This window comes from Orycteropus afer, unplaced genomic scaffold (genome assembly GCF_000298275.1).
Source record: "Orycteropus afer afer isolate SDZICR_OR568_19922 unplaced genomic scaffold, OryAfe1.0 scaffold00065, whole genome shotgun sequence".
In the NCBI taxonomy this organism is placed as follows: Eukaryota; Metazoa; Chordata; class Mammalia; order Tubulidentata; family Orycteropodidae; genus Orycteropus; species Orycteropus afer.
In genome coordinates this window covers 2,794,442-2,818,483 of record NW_006921652.1, presented here as the reverse complement: position 1 = coordinate 2,818,483, position 24,042 = coordinate 2,794,442, and the positions used below count along the sequence as shown (strand labels likewise).

Here is a 24,042-nt window from a genome sequence, read left to right as displayed (position 1 = left end):
TGAATGAGTGAAATATTTTGGCACTTAATACATAATGCAAATATTAATCATATCAATCAACATGCTCCTTTATAAATAACCTCAACCATCACTCTACTTAGCAAGCAAAACTAGATTCTTACTCCCCAGCAGAGTATAAACGCCTTGTGGCTAAGGCCGATTCTGTCTAGTTGATGGCAACGTCACCAGTACAGAGCACAGCTCAGGCACTCAATAAAGGGTTGTTGAACTGATCAAAGGAAAAATGTCTGCTAAATTACCTGCTTTTCCATGCTTTGGTATTGCTGGTTGCCACTGAGTGGACTCTGACTCGTGGAGACCTCATATGTACAAAGTAGATCTGCTCCACAGGGTTTTCAAGGCCATGACCTTTCAGAAGCAGATCACCAGGCCTGTCATTTGAGGAACCTCTGTTATTGTTGTTATTGTTGTTATGTGCCATAGAGTCAGACGTGACTCATAGCAACCCTTCCTTGGGTTTCCGAGGCAGTATCACTACGGAAGTAGATTGCCCCATCTTCCTTCCGAGGAGTGGTTGGTGGGTGTGAACCGCCATCCTTCTGGTCAGCAGTCAAGTGCCTTAGGCACTACACCACCAGAGCTCCTTGAGGAACCTCTGGTTGGATTCAAATTGTCAACATTTCAACTTGCAGTTGAGCATTCAACCATTTGTGTCACCCAGAGACTCCTTCCCATGCCTACGCCACTAAAGTACTATTTAAAATAGGATGCAGTATTTAGGAGCTTGGGCTCTTGAGTCAGTCTATATGGGTTCAACTCCCAATTGGACCACCAAGCATTGTGTGACCTTGGTTCAGCCTCTCTGAACTTCCACAGGCTGGTTTACAAAATGAGGGGTTAGACTCACTGACTCACTGCACACAAACTGACAGCCCTTGATATATTATTTTATTATGATCATTTATTTTACTCTCTAGAACCAAAAAAAGGACATGCCCAAACTCAAACATGGTCAAATGCAGCTGAAGCTGCTTGAGTCCTAGAGAGGATGTGACAGCTCTCCTGGGAAGGAAGACACATCTGGGGAGTGACAGACAATGGGTTTACTTGGTGTTCTCCCACTGCAAACCACATACCTCCTCGAGTAGGTCATGACTGTAGTCTGTGGAGCCCTGCACACAGTAGGATAAAGAAGAAATGTGGAAGAGTGCAGCACCTGCCAACGTGTAGCTCCTATCATTACACACAGCTGGGAGTCCTAAAGCCTAAAGACTAAGATCCTAGGACCGACTCTCACAGTTATTCATACTTCAAATATTTCTGAGCTTTCCTTTTCCTTTTCCTGCAAAATGGGAATACAGCAACTAGTTGACAGAGACAAATAAGGATTCAATGTAATATCTTAGAAAGTATTCTGGGGAAGTTAAAGAGTAGATAGAATCACCACTGTACCCACAGCAGCAGATCCTCCAACTAAACAATATTCTTAGAAGGGAAGGCACAGATGTGAGGTCTCCCTTTTAAATGCCTTTTAAAAGGGTTTCACTGTGAAAGAATCAAGTTCCTGCAAGGTGTTAATATTCAATGAAAGTAGACATCACAGGAAGAGTTGCCGTGATAAATAACTTGAGTTTTGGGGAAAGACATAATATGTAAATCAAGAATAAGCATTGAATTTCTGAATAATAAAACTTTGGGTCCTTTCTTAATTGTCTGCCTTAAAAAGATTCCCCTTAGAATACCCAGGATTGGATCTTACTTTTTTTTTTTAAATATGTAGGTAAAAACTTTTTCCAAAACTATCTCACCAGTCACAACAGCTAGTAATTTGGCAAATTATCAAGTACTCAAAATCCTCTAAATTGCTGGAGCTCAAACTAGGAACTGTTACTGAATTTGGAAATCTGTCAGAATTAAAACTTTCCTGGATTATTTATTTGATTTTATTTACTCTGAAAGTCTAAAAGAACAGGGCTCAGTTGAGTGATAGCCTGCTACATGCCTCCACTGTGCAGCAGATAAGGTTATTTAAGGCAGGACCAAAGCCTAGGGGATTTCTTTCTTTTCTTTTTTTTTTTAATCACAGGTGGCATAATGAAGTGGTGAAAATTGAAAAGGAATGAGAGAAAAGAAACACAGTGTAGATAATACAGTACAGAAAGTTTTAAAATATGTATTACTCCTGTCTATGGGGGAAACACCTCTTTGGATATGTTCTTGACAGATTGAGTTATTTCTGTCTATTGGGTATGTATAAAGACATATTTATGGATTTATAAATCTTTTGAAGAGGGCTGTTATTTACCCAGTTGACTAAAATGGACTCAAACTGTGTAAATAACTATTTAGGACATGCACTACGGGCCAAATACTGGCACAGCTTACACATCCATGCCTGCCAGAAAAGGCAGACAGGGAGAACATGGAAAAGCCACTGTGCACTGTTAATCCGAAGGCTGCATAAAGACCCAGCTCCACAGGTCTTAGGGATGAAAAAAAGGTTTAGGAGGGTCATGGTTGGCATGGAAATGTGCATAAGTTGTTGCAGCAACACTTCCAGGCATCATTTTGCATTTAACAGGAATAAATCACACTGCCTAAGCAAACCCACAGGGAAGGCCAAGTAAGAGGAAAGGTACAGCTCAGTCCACCTGTGTTATCCAGCTAGCGGGGAAACAGGAGGTAGGGAGAAATCAGCACAGGAAACTTCTGTTGGATCATAACAGAAGTCACGTACTTTACCTCTTCAGAGGGGGGAATGGAGGAAGAGGGCATAATGAGAAGAATCTTATATAAATAATTAGGAAACTGACATTTGAGGTCGAACTCTGCGCTAGGACCTCAACAAGTCAACTTATTCAGGCCTCACCTTTCTCATCACTCAAATGGGGCTGTTGTTGTTGTTGTTATGTGCCTTTGAGTCGGACCTGACTTGTAGCGACCCCTCCTTGGGTTGCCAACAGTATCACTACGGGAGTAGATTGCCCAACCTTCCTTCTGAGGAGTGGCTGGTGGGTTTGAACTGCCAGCTTTCTGGTTAGTAGTCAAGTGCCTTAGGCACTATGCTACCAGAGTTCCTCAAATGGGGCTAGACTGGCTTTATCTTCCACTCAGTATTGTTTTAAGGTTCAAGTGAGAGAATCCAAATGAGATAATTTTTGTGAAAGTGTTTTTAAAAAATAATAATAATAATAATAAAACATGGTGGACTTAATATGAAGAAAAGTAAAAGGAAACAATATAAGTAGAAAACCCTGGTAATGTGAAGAATATATGGCTCCTGATTACAATAAATTCATTATTAAACCGGCCTTAGAAGAACACTTGCTTCAAGAGAAAAAGAAAACATGCAAACGTCCTAATTCCTTGTTATGGTGTCTCAGAGGGAAAGAATTAGTACTGGGCATTGGCCCTCTGAAAATCTCTTTATCAGATTACCTTTGAGGAAACTGGTATGGGCATGCTACAATTTTGATTTCAAGTACATTTCAGCAGTGTGCAAAGCTTCCAAGCAGCAAACTACCTCAATGTGCACTGTTGATATATATACTTTTAAAAGCAAGAAATAAAAAAAGGAAAAGAAGCAAACAAACAAAACACTAGGCTGTGACCCCTTGCAGCAATTTTGTACTACAGGAAAAAAAAAGTAGATTCCATTTACACCTTTTTGAAAATGGGTGGTGTAAGTAGAATTCTGAAAGTAGGGCTTTATATTGAAAGTGCTGACACCACCTTAACTATAGCGCTGGGAACTGCAACACCAGAACATATACATGCACACACTTGAAAGAAAAAAGGCCCCTTGGATTTATGTTGCATATCATTTTCCAGTAAAAGTCAGAGGTCAGAGGTTACCTGTTTCTGCCTCAGCTCTGAACCAGTTTACTATTCCAGGCTGCATTTTTACTAGACTATAGTTGTGACGAAGTCAGCAACTTTTCTTTGAACAATAAAATGTCTCAAATGCTTAAAATTCTATTTGTAGAAGCTATTCCCAGTGCAAATAGCACACATGTGCCTAAAAACATTTTAACTTGCCTGTTTTTTGTTTTCAAATTACTCAAGTGAAAGTCATTGTTAGGCTTCGCATTTCTAATTGGTGTAGCCCAACTAAGTTAGAAAAAAAATTCCTTTGTGTTCTAACAGTACTTCGATGAAACACAATCATAGAACCAGAGTATAGAGTATGTATCTATTCTGGGTTCAGAGTCACCTTCCACAAAGTAATTAGTTTATACCCAGATTGAGAATCCTCCTTTAAGTTTCCATGGCATTACTTGAACACAAACTCTATTGCTACAGATCTCATTATCAAACACAGAACAAGGCAAATAAATGCTCATTCACCTTTTGGATGAAGACTACCTTTACTTTGAAATCTTTGTTTTCTACTAGATACCGTCAGAAATGCACACTCATGGACACCTACATACACACACAGGTATGTGCATACCAAATGCGAAACAAATTAAATTGGCCTCGTTTCTTCCCTTTTCTTCCTAACTCCCTTTAGTCTGCCTGTGCAATGAAGTCAAGCACTTAAGAGATTCAGATAAGTAAAAACAGAAAAATGGCTCAACCCAGTAGAGAGGGAAACCCAACAGGCTGACTGCCTTCTAAGTATCTTCAAGACATCCTTAACTTTAAATCCTAGTGGGTGTTTCTTCATAAGCCCCTCAAAAGCATTTGAAGGCAAGTTATAATCCATCATTCTTTTGATTTGCACCACAAGTATTAGTGGCATACTATTTATGCACATTTGAACTTCCAATCTGCTTCTCTACTCTTGCTCTCATTCAACTCCCTGGCCCTGTTTTACAGAGGTAGCCAGGTGATGGGCTGTTAGGCAGCAGGAATGGCATAGGAGAAGAAATGGGTCAAGGAATAAAATAAAATGAACTGATTCTCTAATTATATGGGGTTGATGTTCTAGGAAAAACTGATAAATAGTAACTAACCAGACAGTTCTGATTTTCCAACCCCTAAAGATAAAACAGGTAGCAAAATGAATGAGAACACCTCTCCTACCTTGCTCACTGCTGTTGTCCCCACTGTGTGATGTGTGGCCACCACTGGAGGGGCCTGGGGTTCCTCCTGAACGGGTAGATGCCGTGTCATCGTGATCTCTGTTCCAAGAGGGCTGTGGGGCACAAATCAGAAATCCAAATGGAGCCTTCTGTTAGTGCTTGTCAAGTAAGACCTCACTGCATAATGAGAAAGTGGTAAAAGGCTAGACTGGACAACCATGCCCATCCCTCCCAGCCACCTCCAAGAGTGGTTCCAGTTCAGAGCTTTATTGGCACATTTTAAATTTGTCAATCTCTTCTTCCAAGCTAAGATCATATCTACAAACTAGTTTTTCTGTAAGTAATTGCATGCTTTATTACCAAGGAACATAGAAACATTCCAGGCAAAGAGGGGAAAAATAAAGTTGCCACTTGATTCTGACTATATTTATAAAACCAACAAACCCTCTGGCACGATGGTCTGCTACTCTGCAAATGCATAATGAGAGTGATGGTCTATAGCCCTGTGGTTTATAGGGGCCTCGGATTCATCCGAGAAAACAAACATGGCAGAGCTTTTAAGACCTCACAATTAGGCCTGGGTCCATAATAGCTCGTATGTGTCAGCTGTTTGCCTGATGGTACATGGTAAATGGTCCAGGCACAGTGACAAAAAAAGAAATGAGAATAACAATAGATTCACATGGACTGTGTACACTCAGCCCCATGCCGAGCCTTCTTGTACTATTGAACGGAAAACAGATGTTGCTTCTTATCACTGGATGCATTTGAAAGTAACATTCAGATAGGAAAAATTGGCCGTAAATTAAATTCTTGGGAAAAACAAGCATGGCAACACTTCTCCCAAATCTCCCTTTATCACCAGAAAAGATTTTAATTAGCTTGTAGTGCAAGCTTTCAGAAACAGCCTTGTGAGTCACTGGTCATCCTACACAGTAGGAATGGTGCAAAAGAGAAAGCTGATTCTTTGCTAGTGAGGGATCTTGTCCCCAAGATTACAAGTGGGAAGGCAGGATGATCTCGGATGTAAAGTATATGTACATCATCTCAGCCATACAGTGTGATGGCTCATGACTGTGGAACATTAACATTTGCTGACCCTCCCAACCTTTTTAACATGCCTTGAAAAATCAAAGCACTCTTTGCTTGTTTCTTGAAAAGGATTTTTATATCTCAGAGAAGATAAGAAGGACTGAGGAGATCAAAATGTTTTAGACACCCAAGGAAAGAAAAGTAAAGATCCTGTCTAAGAGGCCCACTGCCTAGGAATCAAAGGGAAGGATTCACTTTTCCTGAAAAGGATGCTTTCCCTGCCACATAGTCTATCATCATGGCCAAAGTCCTAATGCAGCCTGGAGAATGAAATGAAGTTGCAGAAAGATATGCCACTTGGATGTTTGACTCAACCATTATGCATATTCTAAAAAACAGTGCTAATTGATCTGCTGCTGCTGTGATTGAAAGATATGTGAGCTGTGAAAGAAGTGCTTCTTACAAACATGCTTTCTGCAGCATACCAGAAGAATGCTGTAAGACGTAATCTGGGACACATGCTCAGAATGCAAACGGTTAATGCATAAATTTTCAGTTTGTACAACTGCAGCTCTAAAAGGGGGACTTGTTTATTCAGAGCTCTGCAGAAAGAATGGTACAGCACCCAGGGGACAGACAATGCCAGGCACAAAACCCCGGTGCCTCTACATGTAAAAGGATGTTTTTCTATGTGCTACAAATCCCACTTGAAAATATAATTAGAAGGAGAAAATGGCAAACTATTGCATTAACTGTAATTGAACAAAAGACCGGCAAGGCATGTGGGAGGCTGCAGGAACCCGTGGGAGTTTCAGGATGCGCGAGATCCTGCGAGTGACATCTCCCGGGCACTCTCGTTTTATTTATGTTGTCCCTCACTACTATTGTTGACTGGTGATCTGACTTGTAATTAATAGAAAAGCTAGTGATAACAAGCTAAAATGTAGAGCAACAGACGCACCTCATCAGAAGCATGTTTGTTAATCTGATTAAGACCAGGACTCCAAAAAGGTGACTTAGAACCAAAGAATTATTCCATGTTATACAGGAAACTGTCCTCCTTTATGCTACAACAGACCTGATATATTCACTATCTTTTAATGAGCTCCACTGATTTATTCAGCTCCGCTCCACTCCCTCCCCCACTTTTCTACTGTGCAGGATGTAGATTAATTCAATGCTTAATTGTTTAGTAAATTCAATTTTCCACATTCTATTCTGCATAGCTTTAGCTAAGGTTCTTAAATCTTCAGCAGTGAGCCCTGAGCTCAGTGTTTGTGATCTGTGCCTACCTTTTTTCATCACCATTTTTCTTCATCCACCACTTAATTCACCATGAAAAGATTTTCCTTGCTGGAAATTCTGATTCCGCTATGATCTGTGAGGCATTCCAATTCATTGCATTTTCATTGTGTTGGGTCTTAGATGCTGGGCTCCTCTTTTCTCACAGCTATCACCACATTATACAGGCACTCATGCAAGAAATGTTGGATTCCACCTCAGTTTATCCAAATTGTGTACAACCTATATGTTTAAATTTGTGTGTTCACCAAAGGTGGGAGCCAATATTTTCCACCTAATAGCATTCTTCTCACAGCTTTGCTCCTCCAGAAGGTATGTGAATACGGAATGTACTTCTATGAAATGAAATCTAACTTCTGTGGTCCTCTCTTGAATTAGCATTTTGTGTATTAGCAATTCGAGAATGGTGTAGTCAGATGAAACTGAGCATTAGAAGAAATCCAAAAGGTTACCCAAACAAAGCACGAATTATGTTTTGTTCAGTTCATTAAGCATGATTAAAGTCTAAGTATCAAAAATAGCTCATGAACTCTTCCAGTATAAATATGTAAGACAGCCCTATTCCAGAAAGAATCCCCCAAAATCCCATCTACTAGAGAATCTCAATTACAATAATATATCTCTGTGACTATATGTGGTTTCACCAAACAACATCATTATTATTTTTAAGATAAAATATGTGCATATGATTATGTACATATATCTATGAAGTTGTGAGTTGCTTGGGGCCACTTGTAAAGTAAGGCTGTCAGAATAAAATCAAATGATGCACCCATTAGATGCATAGTAAACCTTAGTCATGGTTTTAAATTAAGTCCCAAAGATATTTTTTACTTCACTGTATATAATTCCAGAGATAACAGTGGCTGTGTTCTCATCCTTTGGAAATACACCAAGACAAGAGGCCCTAACCTCTTGAAGTCCATGGACTTGCTATGGAAGACTCCAAGGAGATCTTGTTTTAACAGTATTTGTACTTATGTAAGTACTTTTATTCCCCACCCCCAACCCCAGCATAGCATTCACGATTTTTCATCAGATTCTCAAAGGGGTATGTGATGCCCCAAAAGTTTGAGAACTGCTGCTTTAGGAATACACAGGGTTAAACAGGTATACCAGGGTTGAAAAGATCTCAAGTCTATACTGTAACTCCAATTCTGAGGGCCACTGGTCCTGCAGGTGAGGCCATTGGTGGCTCAGTGGTAGAATTCTTGCCTTCCATGCAAAGAACTGTGTTTGATTCTCAACCAATGTGCCTCATGCACAGCCACCACCTGCCAGTGGAGGCTTGTGTGTTGCCATGATACTGAATATGTTCCAGCAGAACTTGCAGATTGAGATGGATTCAGAAGAAAAGCCTGGTGAGCTACTTCTGAGAATCACCCAGTGAAAACCCTGTGGAGCACAACTGTCCCATCCACAGACGATCATGGGGACGGTGCATGAATGGGCAGCAGTTTGTTCCACTGTGCATAGGGTGTCCATGAGTGGAAGGCCAATTGGACAACAGCTAACAACATTGTCCTCCAGACAATATATGAATTGACATAAACAGAAGAAGTCAGCTATGGCCTGGCTCCATCAGAAAGTTCTTCTTGGTCAAGATATAAACACATCATATAGCATCTAAACCAAGAAGTATTCTCTTTAATTTCCACCTATGTTTTCCTAGCTCTGGAGCCCTGAGAGAGCCATTTTAATTGTACCTTTAAAGCATGTATGTATGATTCCACCCATGTCTTCTGTCTTTGACAGCTTGAATACTTTACACCCATTTCTTTCCACCATTCCTCAAAAATAATTCAACAAAGTAAGTTATGTGTGTTTCATGATGCAAAGCTAGAATTCACTGAGTGGTATTTTTTTTTCATTTATAAGGCAATTTCACTGGTGTGTGGGAGTGAAATAGAAGCAATAGCCTCCCCTAACTATAGGCTCCTCCAGGGCAAGAACAGTAGCTTAATGTCCTCTGTCTTCCGCTTTCTTGGCCCAGCATGATGTATGCCTTGTGTTCCTAAACCCATTGCTACTGAGTCAGTTCCAACTTATAGTGACCCTTCAGGACAGAACAGAATTGCTCCACAGGGTTTCCAAGGCTATAAATCTTTACCCGCGCAGGTTGCCACATTTTCTCCAGCAGAGTAGCTGGTGAGTTCGAACTGCTGACATTGTGATTAGCAGCCAAGCACTTAACCACTGCACCACAAGGGCTCCCTTAACTTGTCTTCAGCACTTAGAAAATACTAAATACTAAACTGAACAGTTCATCAGTTACTGTGTCATGAATATTCTAACAAACTGTAACTTCAAAAGCTAGTCTACCTTCCTGAATAAAGCTATCTGCCAGTGACTTTTTTTAATTTTTTTTTTTATTTCCCCCCTTTCCTTGATGAATTCTTTTTCCAACTATGCCTTAAATTTGGACATACTTCAGGATTTGGTCCTCTTATCAATGTCCATGTTTTCCTTGGACAATTATTTTCCCTATCATGATTTGAACTGTTGTCGCCCATACGCTTCCAAATTTGTGTCTCAGGATCTCTTCTTTGGTTTTAAGGCTTGCATGTCCAAATACCTACTAACCATCTGTCTGCAAGGAGTCCTGAGTGGTAAAAACAGTTAACATGCTCATCTGCTCACCAAAAGGCTGATGAATCAAGTCCATTCAGAGGTACCTGGGACAGGCCTGGCAATTTATTTCCAAAAAATCAGCCATTGAAAACCCTCTAGAGCACAGTTCTACTGTGACACACAAGGAATTGTCATGAGTTAGAGGTGACTCAATGGCAACTAGTTTTATCTCTCTCCAAAAATGTCTGCCTCACTGAACAAGCCCAAAGCCACACACTTCATCTCTCCACCAAATCTCCTACTAGTTCTTCTTTGTTCTCAGTCCTAATAGGTATAGACCCATCCATCCACGGTATAAATCTGAGAACTATCATGACCTCACTCTCTCTCTCACCACCTTCCCATCTAATCAATTATCAAGTCCTGCCCATTTTTGTCTGTAAAGCGATCTCAAATTAATCTCTCTCTCTCCATCTTAGTGATTGCTCTTCTTCAGGCCCCCAACACTTCCCAACTTTAAAAAGGCTCAATTTCACTAGGATACAAGCTTAAAATCCACTGCCATTGAATTGATTCCAACTCACAGCAAACCTATAGGACAGAGTAGAACTGCCCCACAGGGTTTCCAAGGCTGTAAATCTTTATGGAGGAGCTCTGGTAGCATAGTGGCTAAAGTACTTGACTGCTAACCAGAAGGCTGGCGGTTCAAACCCACCAGCCACTCCTCGGAAGGAAGGTTGGGCAATCCTATTTCTGTAGTGATACTGCCTCAGAAACCCAAGGAGGGGTTGCTATGAGTCAGGGCTGACTCGACGGCACATAACAACAACAACAACAAAATCTTTATGGAAGCAGACTGCCTCATCTTCTTCCCATGGAGCAGCTGGTTGGTTTGAACTGCCAACCTTCTGGTTATCAGCCAAATGCTTTAACAATTGAACCCCCAGGGCTGTTAGAGAATATAAGCTTAAAGGGGGCAGAAACTGTGTCAGTCTTGCTCACCACTGCATCCTGAGGATGAAGCACAGTGCCCAGTAACTCACTGGCACTCAGAAAAAAAGATTGTTGAAAGAAGGAAAGTCTCTTTACTGCCAATGGAATATAAGCTAGGGTCCTTAGCCTGGTATACAAAGCCTTTCATAATCCACCCTCTGGGAACTATTCTTCTCCTTTTTGCTTACTGTCCAGCAGCACCCAACTATATATGATTTTTGGTAGATATCTTGCTGCTTATCCCTCCAGGCTCAAGTTCATCTTCCATCTGCCTGCTCTTCCCTGCCTGACCCTGACCACTAATTACTTCCTACATGTTATTTAAGGCAAATCTCAGATATCACCACCCCCAGAAAGCCTTCCCTAAACATATATGTAGACCCCAGTATGAACCAGCTCTATTTCCTTGATTACTCAGAGCATCTCATACACACCTCTGCCATTGCACTCTTATGTTGCTCTGTGCCTGTCCCCAGTTTTACACTATAAATGTTTTAAGGTCTGGGACTGTATCTTATTCACCTTACATTCTAAACCCTAGGAAAATTTTTGTATCATGGTAGATACAAATATGTTTTTGAATGAATGAATAATTTTAGTAATATATGGAAAAATCTCTGTGTTCTATTACTGCATGATACTGTGATCCCTTGTTTTAAATATCACCTAAAAAAGACTTGTACAATTTAAAAACTTCTCACATACTTATGTGCACACAAACATTACTATAAAAAATATAGTAATACTTCATTACAGCATGGCATAGTTGAAAGAAAGGAAATTTGGAGCTAGACAGATCTCAATTTAAACATGGCTATGCCTCTTGCTGGCTAGCTATGTTGTCTTAGACAAGTCACATCCTGTCTAAGGCTTTAGGTCCTACTCTGTAAACAGGGGTAAAATATATGCCCCTGCAGACATAAAATGCCAAGCACTCAATAAATGGCAGTTTCTGTAGTTTTCATTGCAATAACATAGATTGACCTAGTCAACCCAGGAACATCTACATACAGGTGTATTCAGTTTACAGATCTTCTGGGAAGAATAGTTAGCTCGAGCTGGCTTGCTGCTCAGTTTGGTAAGCCTTGGGCTATCTCCCAGCTGCTGTGTGCTAGGGAATGCAAACTGATCTTATTTTCACCTTAGAATAATAAGATTTTACAGGTGGTTTGCTCCTCCCAAACCCATCAAGTTTAATCTGATACCTAATATTTATAAATCACATTACAGCATACAAAACACTTTCACATAACTTCTTGTTTGGCCATTCACCACATATGATGCCACAATCACGTTTTTCCAGCCAAAAATAAATAGCTGGGTTTTTGTTTTTTTAAACTTTTATCCTTCAATCCCATACCATTTCCAGACCATTCAAAAAGGCAGATAATTGAAAGTCTAGTGGTCTTGACTCTCAAGAGGTCAGCTAGCAGCTACATAGAAATTGATCAAATAGTCACAGTACTCAAAATCTGGAGTCTGTCTACACCTACTAATAGGCAGCTTTCTCTTTTGGGAGGTACATTTACTCTTTCAAACCACTAGAGTCTCTTTAGGAAATGATCTCCAGAGACCTGAAAGGGCTGGCTCTTCTCCAAAAGTGAACAATCTAGTCCCTCTAGACCAGAGGAGTCACCAGTCCACCTGGGGATTGCGTCAACGTGCACAATGTACATGCACACATATATGTTCACATCCCTACATCTGCATGTGTGCACGCACATATGCCCACACACATAGTCTGCACGCCCATGCATAGTAGACAGGCTCACTGAACACCTCCATCCCACACTCTCAGGGCCAAACCAAAAAACCGAACTCTTTGCTGTCAATTCAGATCTGACTCATAGCGACCCCTCCTTGGGTTTCCAATGCAGTATCACTATGGAAGTAGATTGCCCAATCTTCCTTCCAGGGAGTGGCTGGTGGGTTTGAACCACCAGCCTTCTGGTTAGCAGTCAAGTGCTTTAGGCACTATCCCTACTCCTTTAACTTTTCACTTCTGTCTAAATGGTATCTCTCAAGATCCTTACATGGACAGAGCATCAGCAGAGAAGATTCCTTGTACACACCCCTCAGTCACTGATACCATTCCAGAAAAAAAGGAAACATATAAACTCACGTCTAGAGAGAAGAAGAAAGAAAAGGCCAAATACTGTTGTAAAACACCCATACATATCTTTCTATGTGCACCTGAAATTAGAGGAAGGAGGGTACTGACAAAATTTTCTATTTAAAGGTATTTAAAATCTGATAAATTTAATCTAGGAGCTCTGGTAGCATAGTGCCTAAGGCACTTGACTGCTCACCAGAAGGTTGGCGGTTCAAACCCACCAGCACTCCTCAGAAGGAAGATGGGGCAATCTACTTCCGTAGTGATACTACCTCGGAAACCCAAGGAGAGGTCGCTATGAGTCAGGTCCGACTCGAATGCACATAACAACAACAACAAGTTTAATCGATTTGAAACTCAAGGTGGTACCCATAGCCATCTAATTTGATAATCCAAATATACCATATAGTCATCCAATTCACTCAACCAACCCTTATTGAGCACCTACAGTTTGCTAGGAAGGGACAGTAGTGATTCAATGGTAGAATTCACACCTTCCATGTGGAAGATGGAGCTCTGGTGGCATAGTGCCCAAGGCAATTGACTGCTAACCAGAAGGCTGGTGGTTCAAACCCACCAGCCACTTCTCAGAAGGAAAGTCAGGCAATCTACTTCGTAGTGATACTGCCTCGGAAGCCCAAGGAGGGGTCACTATGAGTCGGGTCTGACTTGATGGCACATAACAACAACAACAACAACAATGTGGAAGACCCAGCTTCAATACCCAGTCAATGCACCTCATGCACAGCTACCATCCATATGTCAGGGGAGGCTTATGTGTTGCTATGAGGCTGAACAGGTTTCAGTGGAGCTTCCAGACTAAGACAGACTAGGAAGAAAGATCTACTTCTCAAATCAGCCAGTCAAATTCTACAGATCATACACAGTGCTCCAATCTCATTGTGCATGGGATCACCATGAGCTGGGGGCCAACTTTACATCAGCTAACAATAAAAACAGTTTACTAGCGCCTTAGATAAAGCCCACTCCTCACAAGCCCAACAAAACCTAGTCCCTTTGAGGCTGTGTCTACTCAACCTCAAATTCAAATTAACTCCTAAAAAAAGAAAAGGTAAATTTCTTTATAAGGATTTAAAAAAAAAAAAAAAAAAACTCCCTGGATATCATTAAGCAAACTTCAGTTAGCCAAGACAAGTTCAGGCAATACTGTGTTGTTTTAAAACACAGTAAAACTGTCCTCTTACTTTTTAAGCTTTTAGGTGTTTTTAAATGCCAGAAGCATTGATAAATTACTAGTTCAGAGTAAATGCACACTGCAGATTCAGGGACCACATTTAAATGTGCTTGAGGATGGTCTCAACATTCTGTGAAACAGTGTTTTAGAGGACGCTTTTCTAAGTGTACACTCTGTCCTACTGAAAGATGATAAAGGAAAGAAAGGTGATGGTGCTCAGCCAACTGGCTGGGTCTGAGGTCTTGTAGTGGTGGGTTATGCTTGTCTTCAGTGAGAAGGCAATCTTTTTTAAATGTTATCTCCCTGGAACATTTCTTCCCAGTGTCTTCATCAACTCTCCTCCTTTTCCTCATTTCCTTCCCTGCCCCCTCCCCCACTGCCCTGTTTTTGCCAAGTCTGTAGGTCTGGTTCTTGCTGAATCCTTTTTAATGCCGTGATAAAATGTGCTTGTTACCCCCACTTAATAGAGGCCTGAAGGGTAATTCTGGTGAGTCAGGGCAGATGGGAAATTAGTGGTAAGACAATGAAAATCCAACACACCTCTTCCTCTCGCTACACCAGCCCTACCATATTTGCTGTTGTGGACTTTATATCTAGAAATGCATCTCCATGAGTACACAATTATCCCTTAGCTATGGCACTTGCTGTGCTGGTGCCAGCCAATACATGTACACACAACATAATTCTAACATCTAATTCACTAAGGTAGATTTCTAAACCCTTAACAGCTAAGAAAAAGAGCCCTGGTAGTGCAGTGGTTAAAATGCTCAGCTGCTAACCAAAAGTTCCATGGTTTGAACCCACCAGCTGCTCTATAGGAGAAAGATGTGGCAGTCTGCTTCTGTAAAGATTACAGCCTTGGAAACTCTATGGGGCAATTCTGTGTCCTGTAGGGTCACTATGAGTAAGATCAACTCAATGGCAATGGGTTTTTGTTAAGAACTTTGATATTTGCTTCCATATATATGTGTGTATGCATATGGACCATACACACACACACACACACACATACACATATGGTCATAATGATAAAACCAAAACCAAATTCACTGCCATTGAGTCGATTCTGACACATAGTGACCCCATAGAGTTTCCAAAGCTGTAAATCCTTACAGAAAAGCAGACTGCCTCATCTTTCTCATGTGGGGTGGCTGGTAGATTCAAGCCTCCAACCTTCTGGTCAGCAGCCAAATGCATAAACCACTATACCACCAGAGATACTTATGGTAGCAGTGGGTATTTTGTGGAGGTAGAGACAGCATCCAGTAAACTGAGTTCTATATTTTTCACTTTTCATGTACTATAAATAAAGCCTACAAAAATTAAAAAATTTTGAATATCGAATCCTCTATCTGTATAATGAGGCATGTAGGGAGGAGGAGAAGAATTTTTGTGCTTTTTTTGCCTTTAGTGAAAACTCTCCAAGGAGCAATTTCATCTTTAAATGAACAGTTCTGTATCAAGTGATTGTACAAGCTCCAGGAATCACTGAAGCCTTGGATTCAGACCCAATGACCCACAGGTGTACATGTGCATGCCCACTCACATACACAGAGCAAGGTGCACACAGCAAGTACATAAAGAAGAAGGTAAAAATGCTGGGGAAAACTAATTTAAACTAAATGTAATATATATACTAAATATTTTGCATGCTGTTGTTAGTTGCTTTTGAGTTGATTCTGACTCATGAAGATCCCATGTGTATGCAGTAGAACTATCCTCCATAGGGTTTTCTTAGGCTATGATTTGAAACTGACTTGACCACACCTCAGCAATCTTAACAGAAGCAGATGCCAGGCCTTTCTCCTGTGGTGCTACTGGGTGGATCTGAACCACCAGCTTTTAGGTTAGCAAACATTTTGCCTACTTTCTTGCAAAAGTCCATGCTTTATCTTCTGCTCTATACTTGGGGGCTAGCTGCTCTGGTAGGTAAGGGCAATGACCTTAGAAAGATCAGGCCCAGGGTCATGGGTCACTCCCCGCATCCTGTCACTGCCAGTGCTCCTGAAAACCCTACCTTCCCACAGCCTGATATCTTTTAGGTCTTCACATTGAGAATGGCAGCTCTTTATTAATCCACAGAGCTAATTCATGCAAAAAGTTAAAACTGAATCCACAATTCTAAGTAGAACTCTATAGATAGAAAACTTAGCCCACAGTATTTCAAGAGGTTTCCCACTGAAATCATGCAGTACTGATACTTTTTGATCAGTTTTTCTACATTGAGATCAATACTCACTCCATCCCAATAACCCCATTGTGGACTAAGAAGATTTCCATCATGGGGATATGTTGTTCAGACAAATTGCAAGAAAAGAGAATAACTATGTCCAAAGGGCAACTTCGACCAAGAGTTGATAACCAGTTTGACCAAAATCTCAAAACTGCAAAGTCATAAAGTGTTAATGCAGAATTTAGAAATTTATTCAAGTGTACTGAATACCCAAATCCAACTATGCAGTTTGTTGTGGAGAAAAATCTCATGGACAGAAGATAAAGCCTTACCATATTAGTAACTTTTGTAAAAGTACTTATTTATGTTTTTATAACCTTTCATTTTTCTGTGCTGCTGTATCATGGTTGGAATGCTAATAATAAAATATAACTACCAAATTTAATGATTATAAAGATTCCTTAGCTTCTACTCCAGAAATCATACCTATAAATGAAAAAAAAAAAAAAAATCCCTGACCCAACTAGCACTGTTACATTTCTAAATATTTATATCCAAATATTTCAAATTATATTCTTCAGTTATCTACTGAGAGCTAGGTGCTGAAATTTAGATTATTGTCTATCATTTCTGCTTAGGACTAGAGGAAAAATCTGTGAATTATTTTCCAGTATATCTGGTGCTATAAAATCCTTTGCATAAAAGGGTTTGCTTCCCAGTGTTTTATTTTATGTTTGTAACTTAGTATTCAGTGCTCCTGGTTCTGCAAACAAATTAAGATAAAATAAACTCAAAAGTGTCTTAAATAAAGCAATCTCAAACCACAAACTTTTTAGGCAACCATCCTAGCAAAGAGAACATTCAATAACTCCACTAACATAGAAAACATTGTATCCCAAGTACTAGCAGATAACAAGACTCTGTAAACTATTGGATCTTATTAGCATGAAACGTTTGCACTCAGAAGTCTAGAGGGAAAAAAAAAGTAGTTAAAGTAAGATCTGCACATAACTATCATTTGAAGTATAACTGAAAAGTGAACCTACAGTAACTCACTGTGGTATGTCAGCAAGACATCTGAGTGCCTGGTCTTCTTCACACCAATATGACATCAGAAAAATGGTGACCCCTCTTAGTAAGGATTACAATGATATTTTCTTAAATGTTATTATTATACAATAACACTTCCCCCTTCCACTAACCAGTACCCAGTCTTCCCTCCCCAAATCAAATTCATGTTTTTGGAGGGTAGGCAGAATACAAATAAGAAGCTAAACCATGATTTACTGTAGATACTGTTTATTGATGATTTGCTATGCTAAACGCTTTACATGTGTTCTTATTTAGTTCTTGCAATAGCTCAATGAAGTAGATTTAGATTCAAACCCAGAGCACACTGACTTTAAATTACATATACTTCACAGGGACACCACCTGCCTCAAAGGATGGAACTAAAAGTTGCAAATAGAATACTTGTTCTCTTTCAACTGTTTATGGAGTTTTCTTTCTTCTCCTTCTAAACTCTCTAACCATATGATCCATCATTGTGAAGTGAGAAAGAAGAAAGAAAATTCAGCCAAGATGTAGTCCTATTTTATTCTACCACTACATTATACCACTGTATTTTGGATTTAAAAAAAAATCTTGGAAATTTATATTTTACCACTGATTCTCATTAATAATTAGTAATAGGGTATGTTCTAATTTACCTCTTTTGAAGCACTTGCAGCTTTTTATATTTTCAATCACATTTCATTTTTTAAATGTCTGTTACTCCTCAAGGATTTCAGAACTTGTAAGCTCTCTGATAGTGTTAAATTTGGAGGTGGGGAGAAGATTATTCCCTTTCTGGTATTATTTATCTTGGGGAAAATCATCAAAGAGGCTCTTTTCAAAGCATCTTAAAATTTAATTTGACTTTCTCGTTCCTACGATGGCCCTGTTCTCTGTTTTTCAAGGCACTTAACTGAGATACCAGCCAAAGCAAGTGTGAATTTCAGTGGCAGAACACAGAGCTGCAGTGTTGGTGCACTTTTTAAGAAGCACCAAGTATTTTTAAGAATGGCAATCAGAATGTCATCCTTCAGCCATACCTAAGGCTATTATTCCAGAGGCTACTTATACTATTTCAGCAGTTATAGAGCATTTGGAATATTAGAAGTATACTAAGGAAAGCCCCATAATTGATTTGTTAATGCTTTATTCTCCTCTTTCTTTATTGGCATGTTCTTTACATGCCCTCAATAAATATTAACTACTCAAACAACTCACAATTAAGGTGGCAAGCAAACCTTTAGAATATTGCAACAGTAGAGTAAAGAACAATGTCCCTAATTGAAATGGCAAGGTCATTTGGAAAATAAAATTGAGTTTCTGCAAATTCCAAATTTGTGACTAAAAATGTTTATACTTACTCAAATGCAGATTGTTACTGGCTTTGAACGACTATTAAAATAAAAATACTTGAACATCAACAATGTATTTGATATGCACAGAAGCACCATTGATGTATATGTTTCTATTATTTTGTGCAAGAAACTGTAGGACACAATGAATCTGACATTTCTCTTGATGACTTGTCACTTACATAGCTTATAAAATCCCAAAACATGGTGAAACAATAGGCCAAAGCACCAATTACACAACCAGTGTTAAAAATTTCATGGATAATATTCCTCAGAAAATTTGAGAACAAGTTAGGGACAGAGAAAACATGCTGAAAGGAAGGAAAGGGTTAAATGATACTCTTACCCTCTATCTTTTTTCCCTCTCAAATATTAATTTATCACCAAGATTAATTCCAATATGTAAAAATTCCTGATTTTTCTTTTTCTGGCAGTAGTTGGAGCCAAAATAACTATGACAACTAAAATGAAAATTGCAATTGCAAACTATATTTGCATCAGGGGCTATAAAACACAAATATGCAATGACTCTGTAAGTGATGATATTCATCTACACATTGAGGGTAATCTTTATTATCTACTTAGGGCTATGCCACTTTTGGCAGAGACACCACCTCTATCTCACAAAGATAAATTCCATATGCTCTGTAGAGTTATGGCATATTTCCTATAAATAATGTATACAATAGACTGTAAATAAATAATACATTTATCTGAACTGTTCAAGAGTGAAGGGCAGGGTGGCTACTCATGAGACTGAGTCTTGTATGAATGGACACTTTCAAATCAAAGCAGTAGTCAATGGTGAGTTATCACAAAATATTTACACTGAAATATCCTTACACAAGATTTCAAAACTCTAAATCTTGTGGGAACTTTTGAGTAAATGCTCCAACTAAACCCAAAACACCCAATTTAATTCTACTGCTCTGATTACAGCATTATAGCTAATAGCTTAGTACTATTCTCTGTTATTTTTAATTCTCTCTCTACATTGCTGGCTTTTAGAATCAATAAATAATGAGATTTAAACTGTAATATATATAGGTTTTTGTCCCATGAAACACACAGTGTTTGGTTTTGGTTTCCAGGAGAGTAACTTTTAAATCACAATAAAGAGAAAAGAAGGCAAAAAACAAACAAAAAATTCAGAAGTCCACCTCTTATGGTTAATTTGCTGATAGCTCTACACTATAAAAATTGCTTCCCCCAAATGCCACCAAAATCATCTCCTTTTGAAGTCCTGTAGATACACACTCTGCTTCATGTATGGAGGACAAATATACCTTACAACCTTAGATGCTGAAATTAAGTTTTCAGATCACTAAGGAATCGCCTCTGAATAACAGAAAACATTATAGGTCACAGTTAATTATAGTTTGTCTATCAAATTAAATAAATGTTGGAGAACATTAATGGAACCATTAAGAGGAGTTTTATTGTCAAAGAAATTCTTATTCATCCAGCTTCTAATATTTGTTAGAAAAAGAGAGATAAATCTTTTACAAGTTGGGATGGGATGAGAATACTCTAGGTTAACATCAAATGGCTCCCTTCATTGTCCTTTGGATGGCTATTTGATTTCATTATAAACTTCATTTTCCAGAGTTTCATTATAGTCGTAAGCACACTCCACTGTAAGAAGTTTCTATGGGACATAATGTGAATGCAAATTCAGAAAAAAAATGCAAATCATGGAGGTCTGGGATCAAATATGCACCATCAGTTAAGAATACAGCCATTGAAAACAAACATTTAGGCTTTAAGAGGAAGACCACAAAGGGGCTGATATGAATCTTTCTATCATATATTCACAGCCCTAGGGAAAGCAAACAAGAATAAGTTTTCAGTTTTTTGCCTAATTGTAAAGCACTGGCTACAGTTGAGAGGATCCTGACTCAGAGACCCCTGTTTGGGTTACCAAGCCAGTATCACTAAGGAAGTGGATTGCACAACCTTCCTTCTGAGGAGTGGCTGGTGGGTTTGAACTGCCAGCCGCTGGTTAGCAGTCAAATGCCTTAGGCACTACACTACCAGAGCACCTATTGTAAAGCACAGGTTGGGAATATCTGATACTTTGGTCTCTATTCATTCCTATTCTAAAGTGAGTAACATTTTTCATTGTCTCAGTAAAATAAACCCACGTGTGGATAATAATCCACAAGATACTCAAAAGGGAAAACGAGATCCACCAAAGTAGCTCTAGTTCAAATCTCAGGCAGAAGATGGTTTACCAAATAAAAGAAGTGATCAGAGGAAGAAACAACTATAGTTGTTCCTTTCTAAATAGTCATCAACAACACAGATACTTACAGCTAATGAATAGTAAATATATATCATGTGTTAAAGAGTAAAGAAAAATTTGTAGAAATGGGAATTTATCAGCAAAGACAATTAACTCCAGCTTAGCTTATGCTGTGTCAGGGAATAATTCTAATATCACTCAAAATTAGTTATTTATTTACTTTTATCTCTTTGAAAAAGATCTCTTTAAAGTGTTAAGAAGAACAAAACCAAACTCACTGCCATCGAATTGATTTCGACTCATAGTGACACCTCCTTGGGTTTCCGAGGCGGTATCACCACGCAAGTAGATTGCCCAACCTTCCTTCTGAGAAGTGGCTGGTGGGGTTTGAACCACCAGCCTTCTGGTTAGCAGTCAAATGTCTTAGGCACTACACCACCAGAGCTTCTCTTTAAAGTATTAAAGAGTAAAAATGTCACTTTGAAGACTAAGGTGCACTGGACCCAAGCCATTGTATTTTCAATTGCCTCATATACACAAGAAAGGTGGACAATGAATAAGGAAGACCGAAAAAGAATTGATGCCCTTGAATTATTGTGTTGGCTATATATATATAGATAGATAGATATAGATATAGATATAGATATAGATATAGATATAGATATATACATATACAGTGGACTGCCAGAAGAATGAACAAATCTGTCCTTGAAGAACTAGAGCCGGAATGCGCCTTAGAAGCCAGGATGGCAAGACTGTGTCCCACATACTTAGGACATGTTATCAGGAGGGATCAGTCCATAGAGAAAGACCTCATGCTTGGTAAAGTAGAAGGTCAGCAAGAAAGAGGAAGGCCCTCAGTGAGATGGATGGACACAGTGGCTGCAACAGTGGGCTCCAGCACAGCCACGATTGCAAGGATAGCGCAGGACCAGGCAGTCTTTCGTTCTGTTGTTCACAGGGTTGCTATGATCAGAAACAACTAGGTGGCTCCTAACAATACAAGGACAAACTTCTAAATAGGAGCCCTGATGGCACTGTGGTTAAAACATTTGGCTGCTAATGGAAAGCTCAACAGTTTGAACCCACTAGCAAAGATGGGGCAGTCTGCCTCCATGAAGATTATAGCCTTGGAAGCCCTTTAGGGCAGTTCCACTCCAGTGAAGAGCACTCAACAACAAACTTGTTAAACTCATGAAGTTGTGGTTATTTAAAAACTATTACTTAGTAAATTTTTTAATAGTAGAAGCTTTCCTTCAAAGGCATAATATGATCTCATTTAAGTTTTAAAAGACTCCTAATATTGCATCCTCAAGGTTCTTTACCTCATGAGTATAAATTCTATTAATTGAAATGGAGTCATAAAAAAGTGCCAAAGGAGGAATTAATTGCAGAACTGTATTTTTAAAAATTATAAAATAAAATTTATTTTTACAACTCATTTATCTTCCATTAATTTATGCCATATACAGTAGTGTGTAGCTCATGAAAAGACACTGTATTTCATATCTTAAAAAGAGTTAATGACTTACTTCTGGTTATAACTTGTATATGACTTTATGTACTCATGATACCAATAGGCAACAAGTGTATAATTCAATAGAAATAAGCGTTTTTCCCCCACAGGAGAACAAACTCTTTATGGCATATTTTAATCAATTTTCTCTGAGCCAAGAAGTTAAGAGAAATATAAAATAATTTTAGATTTGCACTCTTGTATTTTCCTTTAACAAGGACATGTTTTCTAGATTAAGAAATGCTATTTTGCAAAAGAGTGTTCAGAGTCTAGTGAAGTGTTGCCCATCGTTTTAATGGTGTGCACTTAAATGCATTAAACTGATTGAAATTGAATTCTAGTTACAAATTTTTTAATGAGTATATTCTTGCTTATTACAAAGGGTATCCCTTATGCTATTTACTAAAATGTCAAATTTATAAGTGTATGAATTTCAACAATTGCCTAATATAGGTATACTTTCTAGGGACACTATTTAAGATTCCAAAAAAGCATTCTCAAATTCCTATAATCCTGAGAACATGGCATATTGAATTAAGGACAGAGTGAGGAAGTGAGGATGTTCTTTTACTTTCATACTACATGGGCATTCTCATCTGCTTGAATTTTTCAAAACTATTTTTACACATGCAAAATTCACTCACACATATTAAGAATAGTAAAATATCCCAATTTTTACCAAATCCCAAAAGTCAAATTTTGGAACTATTATTAGAACTTGAATTGGGAGCCTATATTTTATGTATGATTTCATCTTACTTGGATCCACAGTCAATGCCCATGGAAGCAGCAATCAAGAAATCAAACGACATACTGCATTGGGCAAATTTGCCACAAAAGACCTCTTTAAAATGTTAAAAAGCAAAGATGTCACTTTGAGGACTAAGGTGAGCCTGATCCAAGCCGTGGTGTTTTCAATTGCCTCATAACCATGGGATAGCTGGACAATGAATAAGGCGGACCAAAGAATTGGTGCCTTTGAATTACGGTGTTGGCGAAGAATAATGAATATACCACGGACTGCCAGAAGAATAAACCAATCTGTCTTAGAAGAAATACATCCAGAATGCTCCTTAGAAGTGAGGATGGTGAGACTTCATATCATGTACTTTGGACTTGTTATTAGGAGGGACTTGTCCCTGGAGAACAACAGCATGCTTGGTAAAGGAGGGGGTTAGCAAAAAAGAGGAAGACCCTCAAGGAGATGGATTGACACAGCGGCTACAATTATGAGTTCAAGCATAGCAAGGATTGTGAGGGTGGTACAGGACCAGGCAGTGTTTCCTTCTGCTTGCTGTACATCGGGTCTCTAGGAGTCAGAATTGACTCAAGGGCATCTAACAACAACAACATTTTGTGTATAGAAAATTCTACCTTTTTATGCAGGTATCACATCCTGATGTTTCCTGCTGAGTGAGGACACCAAGCCCAACGTGATTTACAACAGTCTTCTTTTACTTGGAATTATGAAAACCTTTATGTCTGACATCTGTACCACTGTCAGATAAA

At 39.0% G+C, this 24,042-nt stretch overlaps 1 protein-coding gene across 1 annotated transcript in view; it reads right to left on the bottom strand.

Moving 5' to 3' along the window:
- The window catches only part of MEIS1 (Meis homeobox 1), a 155,291-nt gene that overhangs the window by 117,460 nt on the left and 13,789 nt on the right, over window positions 1–24,042 (bottom strand). The window contains exon 8 of the mRNA XM_007940069.1: window positions 4,990–5,101. Coding sequence (XP_007938260.1) covers window positions 4,990–5,101 — 112 coding nt within the window. The remainder of the gene's footprint in view (window positions 1–4,989; window positions 5,102–24,042) is intronic.